We start from the raw sequence: 21,042 nt of genomic DNA on the forward strand, positions 1-21,042 counted from the left end.
GGTTACATGTAGTGAAACGCTGAAGCCAAGATATAATTGTTAGTATCTTCTCCAACTAACTCCCCATTCAGTGAAGTCCCTTTGGTAGCTTGGGAGTATTCACACCATGAAAATGGGTCAATGCTACAAATCAGGTTCTTTCCCCTCCTCCAGCCATTGTTAATGATTTACTAGCACACCACTCATCCATGCCAGTACTCTAGTATTTTTTAATTTTCTAGCTTCTAAAGTACAGAAAAGCAAGCTAGAAGGGGGGCTGGATAAGTGTTGAATAAGCCATCTTATAATATCTACCAAAAAATTATGGTATCCATTGCCTTGTTCTAGATTATAAATTGCTAACAGACATTGAACAGTATTGGTACAGAAGGCTGAGCAAGTTTTACTAAAGGCATGACATGATGAGTACAGGTTAATGAACTAGAAGAGATAATAAAATGTCACTTGATATGACTGAAATATATTTCTATGATGCTGGACTATAAACTCTCTAAGGGCAGGAACCATGTCTGTTTTGTTTCTCGCTATATCTCAAATCACCTGGCAAATAGTCACTCAACATTAACAGCAATAACAAAAACAGATGCTTTAAGTTTGTTAAGTATAGAGGTCAATTTCGGCATTTCTCATATTGTATGTAGATAACAGTTCCAAATGGTTTTATTGTTTTCAGATGAGTTAAATTTCTGGATGTCAAAGTTTATTATGATACTTTCACATACATTATCTCATTTGATTAAGCCTTACAACATCCCTGAAAAGTTAAAACAGGAATTACTATCCATTTCATAGATGAGAAAAAAAAAAAACCCAAAATAGTTATCTTTCCAAACTCATTTACCTAGTAACTGATGGTTTAATTTTTCATTCTCTGACTCAAAATTCCAGAGCTCTTTCTTACCTCAGGAGAATATAATTATAAAACACATTTGATAATGATTAATTAGGGGAGTACTGTCAGGTTTTCAATTTGAACATTAAGTTAAATTTTATTACATGCAATGGACACAATATCTTAATTTCATGCTGCAAATGTTTTTCTTCAAGAGTGAACATTCTTTCCTTGGAGTTCTAGAAGGATTTGAATGATGGTTGCAACTGCCTTTTCTTAAAGTAAATGAGTTGATTCAAGAGGTAGGAGGAAAGAAACCCTTTTCTAGAAATAGCTAATCTGTGAATCTCATACTTTTACCTTTTTCTAGTTAGGAATAATATAATTTAAATATTATGGATGTACTTTATAATATAGTACAGGGATGCTCGATTTTATATTACTTAAGAATCATGACAGTGGTGGGTGGTCCAGGCCCCATACCCCAAAAATGTGATTTAGTAAGTGCCAAAATATTAAAGAACACACTAGTGCCATGAAATACTGTGAGAATCACTGGTAGTGTGCATCTGATATTCAGCTTGTACAAAATATTTTACCAGAAAATGCATTTAGTATGGTAGTCCTATTTTTAAGTCACTTCTATACCTTTCTAAAACTAAAATCAAATTAGATTTTGCCTCTTAAAATATTAAGTAAGGTCCTGTATATTAGTAGAAATCTTGCCACCTATGTTTACAATCATGCTCTCAGGCTGAAAACTGCAAGCTAATTTGCTGTGGTAATCAGTCTCGAATCCCTCGGAACATAAACTCTTATTAGCATTATATGTTATGGGATTTATAGACAGCTTACCAGTGATCTGTCCCTCTGGGCCTTTTGCTTTTCCTACTTTAAGAACCACAATGGTTCCAAATGAGGATCTCTCACACCACTTCAAATATACGGCAACCTACTAACCATTAAAATAACACCTGTATAATACACGTGTGAAAGAATGATCTCTAATTAGAGTAGATTGAAAACGACTGTCAAAAGTCCTAATTCTGTGGCATATTTCAAACTTGAAACCACGGTTTCTGCCTTCTACTGCTTCAATCTTTTTGATGGGAAGAAACCCTAATGGATTTTTAAGTTAAACTCTCGTTGCACGGATAAGGAAACTGAGGCCCGAAGAGACCAAATTATTTGTCCAAGGTCACGCCCAATATTAGTGACAAAGTCAGACAAAAACCTAACGGTTCCAATATAATGGCCAAGCCAGCTGCATCTGTTACTACCCTTTTTTTGCTCTCCGTTTCACAACTGCACCCCTATTTCCCCCTCCCCCCCGCTTTTGGATAAAGTTGTTTTGTCTAACGGTCCTCCCCCACCTCCTTTTGCTTTTCTGCCTTAGGATAGTAAAACCTTACACAAACTGTTAATGAATAACACTGGGAGTCCACATCTGACGTGGTGACTTTCTTGGGCCTTTTCTTCGGCCGAAAATTTCGCCGAAAGGCTCTTAATCCTACGTTCCGCGGGGAAGGGAGGGGAGGAAGGGGAGGAGGGAGGTCACTGGGAACTGACAAGTCCTTACATGTCCAGGCGCGCGCCCGGGACGCAGCCTGTGGGTCCTAGGAGGAAACCAAGGAAGGACATACTAGGGCGAGAGGGGAGGAAAGGGGCGGGAGAAAGACACCGCGGTGGGAAATCCCTGTGCACTGCATCTGCCAAGCCCTGACAAACCTAAGCAGAGCTGAGCGTGAATAAAACTCATTAAGCGGCCGGGCGCAGACACTGCAGAACAGTAGCTGAAGAGGGGGCGCGGTGGCTTGCGCCGCATGTGGGGGAACGAACGCCTGGGCGGCTCTTTTATAGGCCGAAGCCCGCGCTCGCGCCCCCGCCCCTCGCACCGCCCCTGGGCCACGCGCGAGGCCGCTGCGTTACCTGAGAAGGGCCGGCTGCGTCCGCCGCCCGCCCTCCCGCGAGGCTGCAGCGGCACGAGGGCTGCGCCTCGCCTCCCCGCGGGCGGGTTTTCTTACCTTGTAAAAAGCCGTTTCCGCGGCTGCCCCCGCCTACTCTGCAGAATGTGAAATGGCGGTCGGCGAGGCGAGCGCGATCACCGCGGCTCCGGCCAATCCCGCCTAGCCACCGAAACGGCCCTGAACACTGGCGTCCCCCTCCCGCCAGGCCCTCCGAGCCCATCCATGACATCGGCGCTCCGCCGCCCCCTCCCTCCGCTGCCCCTCACCCAGGTAGCCGTGCCCACCGGCCGAGTCATCGATCCCCAGCGCCCTGTGCCGGCCGAGCCTTCCGGCAGCTTCAGCTCTCGCTGCGTGCCCGGGGGCGGGGGAGAAAACACATACTCGGCCCCCGCCTGGATGTCCCGCTGGGGCGCCCTCCCGGTTCCCTCCCTTTCCCGCCGCTTCCCCTCCCCCAACTACTCACAGCCCTCTCTTCGCCGCACACACAACCCCCCTTCTTCCCTCCCCCAGTGGTTGCGTCCGTGACATCATCATCATGGCAACAAGAGCTGCAGCCTGGGACGGAGGAGCCCGTGTGATTCCCGGCGGCGGCGGCGGCAGTGGCGGCAGCAGCAGCAGCAGCAGCACCAGCACCGACGAAAGCGCGAGGGCTTCCTTCCTGTCGCCCCTCGCCGGGTGCTCCTGAGGAGGCGGCGGCAGCAGTGCCCACACCGCCCCGCCCGCCGCCGCTGTTCGCCGTGTCTGAGTGTGAGGGGAGGGGACCGAACCGCGGAGAGGAGGGGGCGCCGTCGCCACCGCGGCTGTGGGGCCGCCGCTGCGGAAGGAGCCGCCGCTGCTGCTGCCGCTGCCAGGTCTCTAGTGAAGAGGAGGTAGTGGCGGCGGCGGCGAACATGTTTTCAGTGAGGATAGTGACTGCCGACTACTACATGGCCAACCCACTGCAGGGGCTGGATATCTGCCAATCCCCCCTCACCCAGGCCCCTGTCAAGAAGGTGCCGGTGGTGCGAGTCTTCGGAGCGACCCCGGCAGGTAAGCGGGCGGGAGCGGCGGACGCCCGGGCAGCCCTCCCCGCCGCGCACTCGCGCGCACGCCGCCGGCCCTCTCCGCAGACCGCTGCCGCGTCTTCCCTCCCCTTGGCCCTCCTCGCCTTTCCTCCCGAGCCTGACGAGAGGCGCAAAAATGGGGGTCCGCGCGGGCGTCGCGCGCCGCCCCCCGCATCCCATCTCAGGCGGGGAGGCGGCGGGCGCCGAGTGTTTACACTGCGTGCGGCGGTCGGGAGCCGGGTCCGCACTTGGGGTCGCGGGCAGGCGGAGCGGGCACCACTCTCGCCCCGGAGGACGGGTCAGGTGGCCGCGCCATGTCCTCCGTGAACGGTTGCGCGGGGCCCCGCTCTGAGGTCGGTCGCTGGTGGGACCGCGGACACCCTCTGCGTCTCCCAAGTTCCCCTTGCTGGAAATATTTTTCAGAGGAGTGGGGAAGTGTCAGCTCTGTTGTCAGTCGCGCCTCGTCGCCTCTTCTCACCAGCGCTCTCCTCTGCCCCTTCTGGAGATGCTGTGGGCTGAAGAATGGTGCCTGGGGCCAGATAATCTTTCTTGTTGAAGTGACCATGTGGTTCTGCTGTGAGTGCAGGTCGTAACTCCTTAGAGTTTAAAGTAAAGCCTCAGAGTCTGGGGGACAGGGCTGCGTCCCCAGGTGCATTGCTTTCAGGGAAATGTGTATCCACGGAAGTAGGAAATGCGTGTTTATGTTGTCCAACGTACAACATACCACTTAATAGCGTGAATTTCATAGGAACCACATCTAAGTCCAGCAACGCAAACATTTAAAAAAAAAATGCTCCTGTGCTGGGGTGTAGCGTTGCATTTTAAATACACGTACATCTAAGACAAAAACAATTTTGAAGAACCAGTGGGGTGGGGAGACAAGCTACGTTCTCAAAAGCTCTTGGGGATTTATGATAATGTAAGTAGGATAGTGGCCAAATTTACAAGGTTTTTAATTGTTTTGCTTTTCTACATGCTTTGAACTGCCTTTGTGAAGTAATGGAGCTGCCTCCTAGAAAGAGATGCTCTTACCTCTAGCTATGTACTGTCCTTTGGGATTTTAGACAGCGTTTCCCACTTGATGCTCCTTGCTCTAATCACCATTCATCTTATTACTGCAGTCAGTTTTCCTGTGGGCTATCAAGATAATAGCACTTTCCCAAACACAAGCACTCTAAGCAGTTATCTTTTAATGTGAATTCTCTTCGTTAAAAATTTCAGTGTTGTTAGTGAGATTTGATAGAATGCTTCTTTTTAAAACAGTGAAAAAGATTTTGATGATATGGACTTTTTAAGATGGGGCATTTGGGTGCTGTTAACAATTTGTTGAAAGTGTAACACCTGAAACTTTGGAGGCTGGAGAACAGAGGCAATAAAGAGTTCTGAAGGATAGATTTTCTGCTCTTTTAAATATAGTGGTGCTGTCTTTGTTTCTAATTGGAATTTCAGTGTAATATACCGTTGTGTTTTTTTTTCACTTCAGGTGCAGAGAAGGAATAAGATAGGGATGTTGATATAGCTCTGTTCAGCCAGATTTTGAAATTTTAAAGGGACATGCTAATAGGATATACTGTGGCATTGCTGTGTATTACAGTTTGTATGGTTTGGGTTACTTTTCTACACATAGTTTTTTTTTTCTCTGCACAAGTCATTAAATATGTAACCCTGAGTGATTTGCAAGCTCTGTTTTATAGGAAAGTTTTGTTTGTGGAAAAAAAGTGAATTTCAGAGTGAGCTAGGAGGAATTTTATTATGTGAAAAAATATTCTTTAAAAAATAAAGAGTATGGTGTACTTTTGTTGTGTTTCTCAATATAAAAAAATATAGAAATGTGAACTAGTCTGTAAAAAGAAATACGTGTTTCTTCCTCTTGGACATCTTACAATAGATTACCAGCATCTCCCCCTCCCACCCCTTAAAAAAAACTGGATTAAAAAATCACTGAAATGTATAATGTAAATCAATATAAAAGTTAGACCTTTTTGTACATACATTGAAAGATATAAAACCTGATACAGAGAAATCCAAACTTCAAGTTGTTAAGGATAATTGAATTGAGTTTGCTATAAATATAAATATATAAATATAAATATAGTTCACAAACATAAATTTTTGTGTTTCCTCAAAAGGTGAAAAATTTTGACATCACTGGCATACATTTAGAGTTTACAGCTTTCAGAATCAAGCCAGCATTTTTAGCATGTCAGAAACTCCCAGTAAAATTAATATTAATTGAACATAAATAAAAACTGTACAATTATCTGCTTCTGAATTCTCTCCCCAAAGAAGAGTAGTCCAGTCCACCTAGTAAAATAAATTTTGAAAATAATTAATATAAAAAAGAAGTCAATTTGATTTAGTAAAATAAATTTTGAAAATAATTAATATAAAAAAGAAGTCAATTTGACTTAGTAAAAGTCTGAATGCTAGAATTTTTAATGAAGACAGATTTATTGTTTGAAAGCACAAACTATATATATCTACTAATTAGTAAAATTAATGAAAAATTGTAACACATGATAAATCTACGTTAGAGTGTCATAAACTTAAGTCTTTCATACATAGGAAATTTTGGAAGTCCTCAATTCTTTACCTTGGTTTGGAGAAAATATGTTTTTAAACTGAGTTTGCTTTTCAAATGAAGTTGTGAAAAATAACAGCAGAAGAAATTTTCTCCCAAATAAAATGACCATTTCAGATTTATATTATAAATTTTGAACTGATTGGTTTATTACATTTTTACTAGTTCAGTTTTCCTATTATTGCATGAAAAGTGTTTTTCTGCTTTAGAAAACAGTCCAGTTGACTTCTGATTGTCCTGTGTTTTGAGGGCATATTTGAGTAATTTAAGAAATAAATTGTCTTAGGTTTAAGAGCTCTCATATCTTAAGTTGGTGAAATTTGAAAAGGTATTTTAAAAAGTGGTACATTCAAATTTGAATGATAAATCCTGACTAACTGATTTAATCCTTTGGTGGTTGAGGATATTGGTTCCTGAGAGAATCAATTAAATTTTCTTTATATAAGTGATGGAATTATTTTTAAAAAACCAAAAACCTCTTCTGCTTTTCTTTCACTCATTTAAAAATGTCTTGAATATTGTTTTGACATACAATGTATTTAGCAATATAACAATTTTTTGGTAACTTGTTTTAGTGGTGGGAAGCAAGGTTATAAATAGCTAAAGTACAGGACAGCGTTTTTTCACTTAGATTTGAATATGGGTATGAGTGCTCTGGGAATTCACTTCAAATAAAATCCTAAGGCTTTATTGTAAGGACCTGACTCAGGTGGATCTGGGAAGCTGCCCAGTTACCACATACTAACTCTTGCTTATTAGTTGCCTGATGTAACTCATTTCATGTTGAGCTTAGACAGCTTTCTCAGTTTTCTCAACATCAATTTAAACAGAATTATCCTTTCAAAAAGCTTCCCTGCTGAGATGCAGAGTAGGAGTAAACAGAAGAGTGTGAGTGAGATGTTCACATAGCAAGTAATTAAACAAAGTAGGACAAACAGACTATAGAGGGAGCTGCTTGACTTTAAGATTACTGTAAGGAACTCTGCCATCTCCCCCCCCAAGTCTTCCTCCAGCTAGTGAAAATTTTAGTAGATTGTTCTAGATGCTATGAAATCAGGTTATTCAACATAAGAAATTGATAATTCTGAAATGCTGTATAAAGTTATGTAGTTGCATAATCTCACTTTTTGGGTATTTTGGTGGATTATTAAATTTGAGATGAGTACAGTTTTGAAAGCTAAAGCATTTATCAACAACTCAGATTACGAATAATTTCTCTAAAAAAAGTCTTGTTCATAGGCTTTTTTTTTAAACCATTTAAAAATATTTTAACATCACATAATGCCTATTTGAAATAAATATTAGAAAGATTTTTCAGGAGCACTACTGAGATTTAGTGATTTACCACAAACAAAATTAGTCAGTTTATTTAGTAGGTATTTGAAGCTTGAGTTGCAAATTTTGTTAGTTTTCTGTATTGTGTTTGACTTAAAATAACCATCAGTTAATCAGAAGCTTATTAAGCAGGAGTCCTCTTAAATCTGTGGACACAGTGGAATGTTGTAGTACGTGATTCAGTTCATTCAGTGAACACTTAATGAGAACCTACTGCATATATATTGAGCTATGTTTTAAGTGCCGTCGTTATGAACAACTTTTACCCTCCAGAAGCTCACAATATAGGAGGGATGATAGACATGTAAACATAAGTCAAACATAGTTTAATTGGAATATAAAAGAAATGTGTGTAAGACAAAGTGAGGACTCAAAGGAGGACATGTTCATTGACCACCTAGCAGGCAAAAAGGGGAGTCAGGGAAGGCTTCATGAAGGAAGTATGGATTAAGTCATTTTAAAGCAATTTCAAAAGAATATTAAAATTCTGATAGAGGAACAGATACAAGGTAATTCACAAATGGAGAGAAAACTGCTCTTGGCTGGGCAGCTTGGCAATGCATATCAGAATCCTTGAAATGTTGTTTTTTGACCCAGTAATTCCAGTTTTAGGGATTTTAATCTATGAATGTAAATCTTTTGGCAAAATCTGATTATCTTTTGAATCCATCTACTTCTTTCATTATCCATCACCACCCTAGTCTAAACTACTAGCATTTTTGGATGCATTTACAATAAACAGCCTCCTAATCTTGGCCTACCCCAATCTATTCTGTTCCCTTCTAATCTGTTTTCTACACTGTAATCAGGAATCTTTTCAAAATGCAAACCTGATTATATCACCATACTACTTGGTATGCTTCAGTAGCTTTCCATTGCATTTAGGATAAGGACAAAGCTACATGTCTTATGTGGTGGCATCTACATGTCTTACAAGGTCTTGCACAGTCTGGTCCCTACCTCTCTATCCAGTAATGGCTTGAGCCATGTCCTTCTTGCCTTCCTCTTTATGTTCCAGCCATATTGACCTTATTTCAGTCCCTTATTCTTGCCATGCTCCTCCCTCAATGAGGGCTTTGTACCTGCTGTTCCCTCTGCCTAGAACGTTTTTCCTTTTCCTTCACCTAAACTCCAATTTGTCATTCCTCAGGGAAGCCTTCCATAGACTCTCAAAGCTCCATAAACTCTCCTTCATAGCACTTGCTATAGTTGTAATTTTTATATACATTGGAGATTGATTGTTTTTCCCAGTAACCTCCATAAATGCTGGTAATGCATTCATTTTTGCTCACCATTATACAGACAGTGCTGACCACAGTGCTTGAAACTCAAGCATTTGTTGCAAGAATTAATCAATAGATGATAGGCATAACAGGGAACAGCCCCAAATGTTCAACAACTGAGAAATGGTTACATAAATTGGGCATATTCATTTAGTAGAATTTATGTCATTAAAGTCATGTTTTCATGATTATAATATAATATATAATAATATGGGAAAATGCTATCAGTATATTATATGAAAAAAATCAGTTTGCAAAATAGTCATTTATGCAGAAAAAATGCACCAGAATATAAAGGTTGGTTATCACTGGGAGGTGTATTTTGTATTTTTCAGGTTTTCTTCAGAGAACATGTATTGATTTTATAATTTGGAAAAAGAAACTATACAAAATTAAGGAAAAGCTGTCAGAAATATGGGAAAAAGACTTGAGGTTGATATTGGGCTCCCAAATAAGTATCAACTAAAGTGCATGATTGCATGATGATAGTGTTAAACTTGATTATATAAATTCAGTTTAGGAACTGCAAAATGATTCTTATATTAAAGAAAACCAGTAATTTCTAGTTTTATTATACTCATTTATATGTAAACTGATTTTAATTTTAAAATGTTTTGCAGAGTAGGATGGCTTTGGCACATGACAGCAATGAAACAGAGCAGAGACTCTAATATATGTAAGAACTTAGTGTATGATAATGGATGCTACCTTTCCTGTCAGTAGTGGAAAGAATTCTTTAATAAAGTGTTGGCTTCCAGATAAGTGAGAAGATTTAAATGTGAAAACAAACAAAAAATGTAGGATAATTATTTTAATTTAATCTAGGAATGGTGAAGGCCTTTCAAAGTATGAAACAGAACTGAAGCCAGATTGCTGAATTTTACACCGTAAAAATAAAATTCTGTATAATGACAAAAATCATAAAGTTAAAAGAAGAGTAGACTAGTAAAAATTATTTGTACACTTTTCACAAAGGACTAATTTCCTCTTAATATACAAAGAGCTCCTAGAAAACAATCCAGTAGAAAAAGTGAGCAAAGAGAATTCATATGAAAAGATGTGCAATTTTATTATAATGAAGATGTAAATTAAAGCTACAGCATACCATTTATCACCTATCTAATTAGGAAAGATTGATTACATAGTATAACTTGGGGAGGGTGAGAGGAAGGGGAAATGGGCATTCTCATATATTGCTGGTGGGAGTATAAAATGTTCATTTTCTATGGAAAGCAATTTGTAAATCATTTTCAGAATTTAAAAATGCACGTATATTTTAGTGGTGGTTTTTTTTTTTTTGGCCGTGTCGCGCAGCTTGTGGGAACTTACCCTACTAAGGATTGAACCCGGGCCCCTGGTAGTGAAAGCCCAGAGTCCTAACCACTGGATCGCCAGGGAATTCCCTTTTTTTTTTTTAAGTTCTTTTTTACTTTTTCATGTATATTTTGATCTAGCAACTTCATTCAAGAATTTTATCCTCTAAAAGATATTATATATGTGTTAAATGAACATATAAGAATATTTGTGGCAGCATTGTTTGTCATTGCAAAAGGTTGGAAACAACCTAAACATAAACCAGTAGGGGAGTAGTTAAGTATTATTATGGCATATCTATTCAATGGAATACTAGGCAGTCCTTAAAATAATGAGGCAACACTATGTGTACTGCTGTGGTGCCATGTCTGATACATTAAGAGGAAAAAAAGCAAGATGCAAGACTCCATGTGTGGTATGCTGCCATTTGTGTGGCTTAAAAAATATATATGTATGTATAAAACATATAAATATAAATAAATACATGTAAATAAAAATATAAATATATATTTATAAGTATATATATTGTACACATATATCTGGAAGGATACATGAGAGTTTTGTAACAGTGGTTGCCTCCAGTGAGGGTAACTGGTGGCCTAGAGGACAAAGGTGGGAGTCTAATTTTTTTTATAGTTTACTGTTTGGTAACTTTGGGATGTTTTTTGCCATGTGCATGGGATACCTGTTCAGAGTTAATTTTTTTAGGTTATGTTGTGCTTGCAAGAATTGGTAAGGAAGAACAAAAATAAAAGGGCATAGTAGTCCTAAATAGTTGTCAAATGATTACTGCAGTACTGTTTAATTTTAGGTTTTAATTTTACTGTTTAATTTGAGGTCTTCTAATTCAGAGCTTCCAGTTGATGTTATGTGGCTCTGGGCACTAGTTGAGTGGGGTCTGAAGGTAGGGTGTGGGGTTCCTGTAAGCAGAGAGCATGATGAGCATAACTAGCAGGTATTGCTTTGTTTGATACTTTAAGTACATTAAAGAAGGTGCTTTACTACTTGGAATCTACTTCAGCCAGCCAGAGTATGCAGCTGCCTCTTGTCAAGAAAGGATCGTGGAGCTGTCATTGGAGTTTGTATTCAGGGTGCTGAGGAGTGTGTCATCCAGTGCAAGGTGCAGCCACTGATGATGAGAGGACTGGGTAGCAGGGATGTTGCACTGGGGGGCCTAGCTCTACGCCTGAATTTTGCCTGTATTGGATTCTCTTAGCTGTTTGATGTGCCATTTAGCTTGTTGCAAGGTGACTGCCTAATAGTGCATGTATGTTCTGAAAAAATAAATCATCATTGTTATTTTGAAATATTGCTCCTGATGTGAAAAAGGTTGGATTTGAAATTCATTCATATTGTTACAAATTTTATTTAAATTAAAAAATTTCTTCCATAATTATATAAAGAAAATGTGATAAATTTTTTTCATCAAGCACCATGTCGATGCCTCCAAATGCCCTCTTGTTGGCCAGTGTGCTGAACAAATATTATTTACAGTGTGAAAGGGGTTGGAAACACTGTTCTGGTGAAATTCTCTCATTTTATTTAAAGAAAACTGATATCTAGATAGATAAGCTCAGGGATTTGTCCACTTTACAGTTGGTTGGTGTGGGGCTGGGTCTGAAAACTGGGGATCTTGACTCGGCCCTTACTGCCTCACACTGGCTCCCCAGACCTGAGGGAAAATTGGAAAGGCATCGGTTATAATTGAAAGACGAACATACAGACGTTAAGAGGAAAAAAAATGCATGTACACAGTTTAGAAATCTTTGAGGGCCTGCTGTGTCCGATAGTGCTTAGACTCTTCCTGTAGCCTAGGTTATATAGTAGGATTTGTTTTGTGATAACTGTAGCTATCTCCTTTTAAAGAATAATATAAAGGTTAGACTATAACAAGAGGAATTTAGGACAGATATAAACAAAAATTGATACTAGAATTGTATGTATATAGTTTTCCAAAGAAAAGGGGAATGAATCAGGAGACCTTTCAAGTTCCTCTGGTGCTGTAATTAAACTTTTTCTGGTCTTGCTTTTTATTGGATTAGAATTTGTTCAATTAAAAATGAGTGAAAAATGATTGGGGTTTAAGTAGGTTGGGGTTAAATAGGCTTCAAAGAAAGTTGCCATTAGCCTTAGATATTTCAGAGAAATACTTAGAAACTTATTAAGATACGGGATACAGGATGGTATATGTCACTTTGGTACCTGGCTGCCATTTTAACACCACAGTGATGCTAAATAAGAGAGGAAATAAATAATGGGAGTTAAGGTACACTAAACTTCGGGTAAAATTGTGTTAACTTATAGTTTCCAGATAAGATACAGATAAGGCAGGAGTAGGTGTCTTAGGCAATTTAAAGAAAAACACTTCACTGTCTAGACATAAAGTAGATGCACTTTGAGACCAAAACAAATTATAAGTAAAACCCTCTTAGTGACAGCTATGTAACCTTTTGGTGTGTGGTTGGGTGGGGCTTGTTTGTTTTTTGTTTATTTTTTTGTCATTTCTTTTAAGTTTTCCAGATGATCTTCTGTGTTTCTTCCAGTTCTCTGTAGATTTTTAAGTATTTCATTTTTTTAAGTGAAAAATATTTTGTTGCTTAATTAGTATTGGCAAACTGGACTGTTTTCTGCAGCAGAAATTGAATATATGCCTAGCAAAGTAAATTTGGAGGAAAAAGGGCAGTAATTGTCTTCTGAAAACTTAGGGTTTTTTTGGTCCAATTCTGTTTTCTTTTTAGATGATAGCTGTGGGAAGTACTAAGATTTTGAGGTCAATTTCCTTGGGGACAGTTATTTAATTTTCTTTGGGTTAAGAGAGCATTTACTATATATATGATTCAAAGAATAAAAGAAAGCATGTTACCTCAAAAATGCTTGTGTAGTATATAACAGTTTAACAAGAGTTTTCTATTTTTCTTCCATTTATTACAACTACCAAGGAAGTGTAACAAGGATTAAAAGAAATATCTTATTTTGCATATATATTTATACTTCAAAGTAATTTATACATTAAATTAGGTTTTGTTTGAGATGGTGAAATGAAAGAGTTTGTAAGTAAGAATACATGTTGATATGTGAAAAAATGTGAAGTTAAAACATGTTGACATACTCCTAGTTTCTCAGAACAAGAAAATGACTAATCTAAATTTCATTTCAGAATAAAAACCAAGACAAGCCACATAAAAGCAACCTAAAAATTAAACTGTCATCATATTATTTGTTTTAAAACTATGGAATAATATATCTGAGGAAGATTTCTCTCAAAATTGTTTTTCTCAATTTCAAGTAAGTAATTTATTTTGGTTAATATATTGGGGATGAGGGGAGGTGGGGGTGAACCTTGGCATTGAAGTTGATAAATCTACTCATCCTTAAAGTAACAACTCAAATATTAACCACTTTAAAGCCTTCTGTGACTCCTTTGCCCATTCCCAAAAGATTACCTCTTTGGTCTTCCACAGTCCTAGCCTCTTTTCACATGGCTGATAAAGGACTGACTACACTGAGTGTTGTGTTTGTCTGTAGGAATAGTCATATGGCACTACCCTCGTGTGCCTCCTGCCCCTCACCCCTACCCCAGGATCCTCCACACTGCCTTCTGCTGCTAAGAAACCCTGGATAAGTTATTTTATTTCTGTGAGCCTTAATTTCCTCCTCTGTAAAGTGAGTTTTAATAATTTCTACCTCACTGGATTATTATGATTAAACATGGTAAGCAGCACATATCTGGCATATATAGTAACATAACTGTTACTTTCTTTCTACCCCTTCTAACTCCAGAATCTGCCACATTACTGCTATATACCAAGCACTCTTTAAAATGTTTGAGTTGAATTGAAGTGAAAAATGGAATTTTTGTAGCATTTATTCATTCCTCAGAATAGGACAAACTAAAATACCTGTACATTGTGGTGTAAGGCTCTTTACAGTTGGTCACTGACTCGTATGTCTTAAGTCTAGGTAATTACTGGTTTAAAACACTTTTAAAAAATTGGCTATGTTTTATAAGTACCCTACCCAGGCCTAATTTTTCTTTTTAAACTGTTGATGTGTGTGTGTGTGTGTGTGTGTGTGTGTGTCTGTGTGTGTGTGGGGGGAGAGAGAGAGAGAGAGAGAGAGACAGACAGAAAGCTATCCAAGTCTGATCTTGCCTTGAAAAAGGGCAGTGTTAAGCCATTGACCAAGGAGTAACTACAGTTTTCCAATACTGCCGTTTAGGTTAAGTGTATTTCTTGTGAAAGAGCCTTATTTTCCAAAGCCATTAGTAGTGCCTTCTTTTTTTAAAATGATGGTAGAATGAGTTGGAAGTGTGTGCGCGCCAGAGATCATAGTAAAGGTGACAGTGGGAACTATCGCTCTCTTCTTTTTTTGTCTTTTGTGAATTAGTAACACACACACAAAAATTGAAGCCTTTGGTTTTTAAACCCATTTAGTATTGTGGAATGTGGACCAAATGAATTTATTATTGCCTAGAGTTTCAATTTTCTTCACCATATTTTTTCTACATATATTTCCAGGTTTTCTTTTGTTTTGTTTTTTAATAGCATTGTCTTCTGGTTTTTTTCATGAAGTTATTAGAAATATTTTCAAATTAATTTTGATTAATCACACTTTGGTTGATGTTGCTTAGTGATTATAAAATAGAAGCCAAGTTAGTCAAAAGACTTTAAGGTGACATCATTTTACTAACAGAGGTTATAGACCATTTATTGAGCCCTTACTGTGTGCCTTATTCTAGTGTTTTAATTTTCATGACTCTATAAAATAGTTACTACTATCTCCGTTTTACAGTTGAGGAAATGAGGCATGAAGAGATTAATTAACTTTTGCCTGAAGTTATTCAGCATATGTTTACCTCATAGCATGTGAGAATTAAAATGAGGGAACATGTATTAGGCCATTACCTGCCTAAACAGAAGAAGCAGAGAAGCAGAATCTGAGACGTATGTTTCCTAACACTTCCAGAATCTGATAATAGCCATTACTGAGACATGACAGTGACCATGAATGTATTCTTATTCATTAATGTTTTTTGTAATAAATATACCCTGCTACTCTGTACTGACCCTTTTTTTCCTGAGCAATATTAATGTTTCCTCTCAGATTCATGTTATCATTTGAACTGAATTATTTTGTTTTTATGTGTATGTGTTTATAAGGTGATGGTAGGGCTTTACTATAATATCAATCTGATATAAAATATTTTTATAAGTTAATTAAATAATATATGAATATATTCTCATTGTGAAATTTAAAAAAGCAGAAACAGGCAAAACAAAAATTTTCCTTGGCCACTAATCCTGTTCACCTCCCCACTTGTATCAGTTTTTGTTTAGCAAACCTGCCCCAAAACTTAGTGTATAAAACAATAGCCATGGGCTTCCCTGGTGGCGCAGTGGTTGAGGGTCCGCCTGCCGATGCAGGGGACGTGGGTTCGTGCCCCGGTCCGGGAGGGTCCTGCGTGCCGCGGAGCGGCTGGGCCCGTGAGCCATGGCCGCTGAGCCTGCGCGTCCGGAGCCTGTGCTCCGCAGCGGGAGAGGCCGCAGCAGTGAGAGGCCCGCGTACCGCAAAAAAAAAAAAAAAACCCCAAAAAACAATAGCCATTTGTTAGCCCATGATTCTGGCAAGGGCTCAGTTCAGCATTTCTGCTCCTGCTTCTGGCTGGGCTTGCTTATGCGGCTGCAATCAGCTGAGAGGTCGTCTGGAAGCCAATTGGCCTAGAATGGCTTCACTCCTATGTCTGGATATTGGTGCTGGGGTGGCAGAGAGCCATGTGTCTCCAGAAGGCTAGCCTTCATGTGGAGGCAGTAGTAGGATTTGTAGGAGCAGCAAGTGAAGGCAAGCCCCATATATTTTGTCTGATGGGCCAAAGCAAATCACATGGCCAAGCCCAGAGTCTGTGTGGGAGGAATTTCCTAAAAGTGTGTGACTCATTAGGGGGCCATTACTGCAACAATCTGCTATACCTCTGTTGCTGGCCGACTCATTTTTCAGAAAACATTTGTCAGTGTACGGTGCGCTACTCTTGAAAAAGTATAGTGTTTAAGCAATTTATTTACCAATTCAGATAAATTTAGTTAATTTCTTGTTCTCAGTTGTTTTATTCCATTCTCATCATCCTTCAGCATCATTCCTGGTCCCATTCACCCAGCAGATTTAATTGATCACCCACTAAGTGCACAGTAGGCCATCATGAGGTGAGGAGCAGATGGAGCAATACTACTGTGTTCATCATCAAAGTTTCTTAAACTTGTCCACCTGTCTGCTTCATTATATGAACAGTATTCTATAAAAACAGACAATTACTAACAAATTTTTTAAAATGACCCACAGCTCACACCAGCCTGAACATATCTTATGTACTACATTTTTTAAATGTCTTACAAGGATTTCTTCCAGTAAGAAGAACTATATAATACAGAGGTTGTTTCAATCTGTACTCCCACCAGCAGTAATGAGACTTCTTCCATATTTTCACCAAGGTTATGGTCTCAAATGTTTTGATCTTTACCAATCTAATAGATAAAAATTATAGATCTCAGTGTAGTTTTAATTTGTATTCTTTTATTATGAGTGAGATTGGATGTCCTTCCAGATACTTGAGAGCCATTTGTATTTCTTTTTCAGGATACCACTCGTTTATCTTTTACCCACTTTTCTGTTTGAGTCTTGGTCTTTTGCTTACTGATTCCAAGGAGCTCTTCATATATTAGGAAAATTGGTCTATATCTGTGAATTGAGTTGCAAATATTTTTTCTAGTTTTATTCTTATGGTAAATACATTTTATTTAAATAATTTTTTTTCATTTTATAACGAAGTTTGTATCTTAAATGACGCTTTTAGAACACATTTAGTTGAGGTTAGGTTTAAGTATTAGCTTTGGGAATGGAAGAACACTTATTTAGAGAACTTACCTTTCAAAACCCTGACTTAAAATGAAAAGTTTCAAAAGGATCCTATCTTTGATATACTTTTTTCTCTTCTAAGTTTGGTACTATCATGAGACCACTCCTTTTGACAGACCAGTCCAAGAAGTAGGATCATCCTTTGGAGGGTAATTTTTAGATGATTGACTGTAGAGCATAGGCGGAAAATACATTTCTGTTACTTAAAATAAATTGTTAATAATGTTGCTTTGAGTGTTATCTAGTTCAGTGTGCATTGTGTGTATGTGTTTGTGTGTAATGTGTACAGTATACACACATATATAAAGTGGTAGTGTTTCAAGCAGTGCTCTCGTATAACCCTTTATCTCTTTAGCCAGCCTTTACCTAATCAACCATATAGCTATATTAGTGTGGCTACATTTGGCTGTTGTTTTTCCAGTGGGCCACAAAGAAGAAAGACAAACAGACTGTGACCTTTTTTGAGAAAGCAATAATGCTACCCATTACCCAAATAATATCCTACATTTTTAATAAGATTGTAATGAGGTAGGAAGAGGATAGCAGAGGCATCTATGATATATGCAGCATCTGACATTATGAAATACTTTGACTTCTTCCCTGGAGTTCTATATAAAAGTGGAATAGAAAACTGCAAGGCTAAAGAGATTAGCATGTTTTAAGTCATTTAATGTAGTTCTCAAAAGTTTTTAAAGTTGGCAAACCCTTTCTTCATAATCATTTTACCCAGCAGCATCAAAAAAAGCAAAACCAGACAGGAATCCTTAAGTGATTCATAGTGAGAAATAGTAGAAAACCCTTTTTTGCCATGCTTTACATGGTTTTCAATTTTTCAAAGTTGTCAAGGTATTCTTTAGGGTCTGTTATATCATCAGTATCTTTATAAATGTTTCATCGACAATTAAATTTTTCTATTTATTTGTTACCAAATTGTTGACATACTATTATTTCCTTGATTGATTCTTTTAAAAAAATTCTAATATTTCTGAGGTTGTAATACATCTCACAATGTGTACATTTAACACAGTAATTTTTTCTCCTGAAAAGCTAGTATTAAACTGATGGTACATCTTATAATAGATGACTTCCTGAAGGAAATGTGACATTTCATAATTTGTTTTCTTTTTTTTTTCATCATTTGTTTTCATTCTCTACTTATTTTTAATCTATTCTGTCATGGAATGAGACTTTCCCACTTTATTTTGTTCTTCACTTTCGCTTTGCATCTCTAATTGTTTTAACTTTTGTATATTTTGATGTTGTGTTATTGGCACATAAAGCTTTATAACTGATAGGTCTTTTTTTTTTTTTTTTTTTTTTTGCCGTACGCGGGCCTCTCACTGTTGTGGTCTCTCCCGTTGCGGAGCACAGGCTCCGGACGCGCAGGCTCAGCGGCCATGGTTCACGGGCCCAGCCTCTCTGCAGCATGTGGGATCTTCCCGGACCGGGGCACGAACCCGTGTCCCCTGCATTGGCAGGTGGACTCTCAACCACTGCGCCACCAGGGAAGCCCTGATAGGTCTTTTATAGCAGTACTTTTCAAACTAATTGTGGTGAAGAATCAATTTTTTCTGATAGCTCTTTAAAATACATTAAAAATGAATTACTAGGGACTTCCTGGTGGTGCAGTGGTTAAGAATCTGCCTGCCAGTGCAGGGGACAGGGGTTTGATCCCTGGTACTGGAGGATCCCACATGCTGCGGGGCAGCTAAGCCCGTGCACCACAACTAATGAGCCTGTGCTTTAGAGCCCGCAAGCCACAACTGCTGAGCCCATGTGCCACAACTACTGAAGCCTGCATGCCTAGAGCCTGTGCTCCGCAACAAGAGAAGCCACCACATTGAGAAGCCCACACACCACAATGAAGAGTAGCCCCTGCTCGCCGCAACTAGAGAAAGCCCGCGCGCAGCAACGAAGACCCAACGCAGCCATAAATAAATAATAAATAAATTAAAAATAAAATCCACCTCTTTAAAAAAAAAAAGTGAATTACTAGAAAAATGAAATGAGAAAGAAAACCCAACAAGCTTCCTTTTTTTATTATCATATTATTAAACAGGTATAGAATTCCTGTCAAATTTCTGTAAAAGTTTCTAGTTTGATACTTGCTTGTTGCAAACCTATAACAAACAACTTTGTCATAGACTGCATTTGAGTAGCACTGTAGATATCTTTTTTTTTTTTTTGCGGTACACGGGCCTCTCACTGTTGTGGCCTCTCCCATCACGGAGCACAGGCTCTGGACGCGCAGGCTCAGCGGCCATGGCTCACGGGCCCAGCCGCTCCGCGGCATGTGGGATCTTCCCAGACTGGGGCACGAACCCATGTCCCCTGCATCGGCAGGCGGACTCTCAACCACTGCGCCACCAGGGAAGCCCTAGATATCTTTTTTTAATCAGTCTAACGAGACCTTTTAATTTTCTTCTTGAGTCCTGTTTCTTGTTCCACATCAAAATTATTACCTATTTCCTTTTAGTTTGACTATTTACATGTTGTATAATTGCCTGTCACTATTTTTAATTCTTCTTAAGTCATTTCATTTTTTTAACCCCATCTGAGGATCTTTCCAGTAGAGGTTTTAAACTATAAAAATTTGCTGTAATTGATGTATTTGATTTTTACTCCTATAATTTTATACTTTTAAATAATTCTGTTTTACTCTTTGCTTTCTGTTTTTTGCAGCATAAACTCTTATGTGCTTTATTAAGCATGATACAGTAATTTTTAAAAGCATATATACAGAAATGTAGTTTTAATGATAAAATTTGGGAACAAATAAGAAACATTTTCTTTTATGTAATACAAGGAATTTAGCTTGTTTTAATTTTTATACTCTCAGCTTCTGAGTCTTTAACTTATAAATGTTGAATGTTTTAAACGGTATATCTTCTCTTTAATATTTAGCTTATGTGTTAAATTTCAGTAGAACAATTTAGACTTACCTCTATGTATTAATTTTGTATGGAGCACCACCTCTCATCTATGTATACCACACCATTTATACCCATTCTTGAGTTCCAGGTTTAATTTTTTTTTTTTTTTTGGTTGCCTCAAATACATTTCCACGTACTATTTTTCAGGAGATATCCAGGTGGTTTACTTTTCTGAATCCTTGAATATCTGAAAATGGCTTTTTTTGTGTGTACATGTCAATGTGAGCATGGCTCAAAATGGTATTCTTGTGTCCCAGGCTTTTCCTTTAAAATTCTCTAAACATTATTCTGGTGTCTTTGAATTTTGACTGAGATAAGAAAGTCCTTTTGATGTAGAGATGCTGGTGTTTTTTTGTTTGTTTGTTTGTTTGTTTTTGTAGTACGTGGGCCTCTCACTGTTGTGGCCTCTTCCATTGCGGAGCACAGGCTCCGGACGCGCAGGCCCAGCAGCCATGGCTCACGGGCCCAGCCGCTCCGTGGCATGTGGGATCCTCCTGGACCGGGGCACAAACCCGTGTCCCCTGCATCGGCAGGCAGACTCTCAACCACTGCGCCACCAGGGAAGCCCTGGTGTTTTTTATTTTGGGATAGTTCTTCTATTATGCCTTTGATTATTGCTTTCATTCCATTTGTTATGCTATTTTGTTTTTAAATTAATGAAATACCTGTTATTTGTGGATTGGTTTACATTTCATTTTTATACCTGCCTTCCCTCTTATTTTTAACTTTGTCCTTTCACGTTCTTGATGATCCTTTTTGTTTTCATCTTCTTACATTACTGATATATTTTCCTGTAATACAGATTCTATTCTTTCTCATCTCCAGTATGGATTTTAATTTTGTTGTTT

General features: G+C 38.7%; 1 protein-coding gene across 3 annotated transcripts in view; it reads left to right on the forward strand.

The window, feature by feature from the left end:
- The first annotated feature begins 3,308 nt into the window (after window positions 1–3,308).
- REV3L (REV3 like, DNA directed polymerase zeta catalytic subunit) overlaps window positions 3,309–21,042 on the forward strand; it is a 186,111-nt gene continuing 168,377 nt past the window's right edge. The window contains exon 1 of one of the 3 annotated variants that reach the window (XM_033418641.2): window positions 3,309–3,828. In XM_033418641.2, the coding sequence (XP_033274532.2) occupies window positions 3,690–3,828 (139 nt within the window). In that variant the 5' untranslated portion in view covers window positions 3,309–3,689. Of the gene's footprint in view, window positions 3,829–13,509; window positions 13,641–21,042 lie in introns of those variants that run through there. The other 2 variants (XM_049695490.1, XM_049695491.1) reach the window with 2 other exon arrangements.

The sequence above is a fragment of the Orcinus orca genome, chromosome 12 (genome assembly GCF_937001465.1).
Source record: "Orcinus orca chromosome 12, mOrcOrc1.1, whole genome shotgun sequence".
Lineage (NCBI taxonomy): Eukaryota > Metazoa > Chordata > Mammalia > Artiodactyla > Delphinidae > Orcinus > Orcinus orca.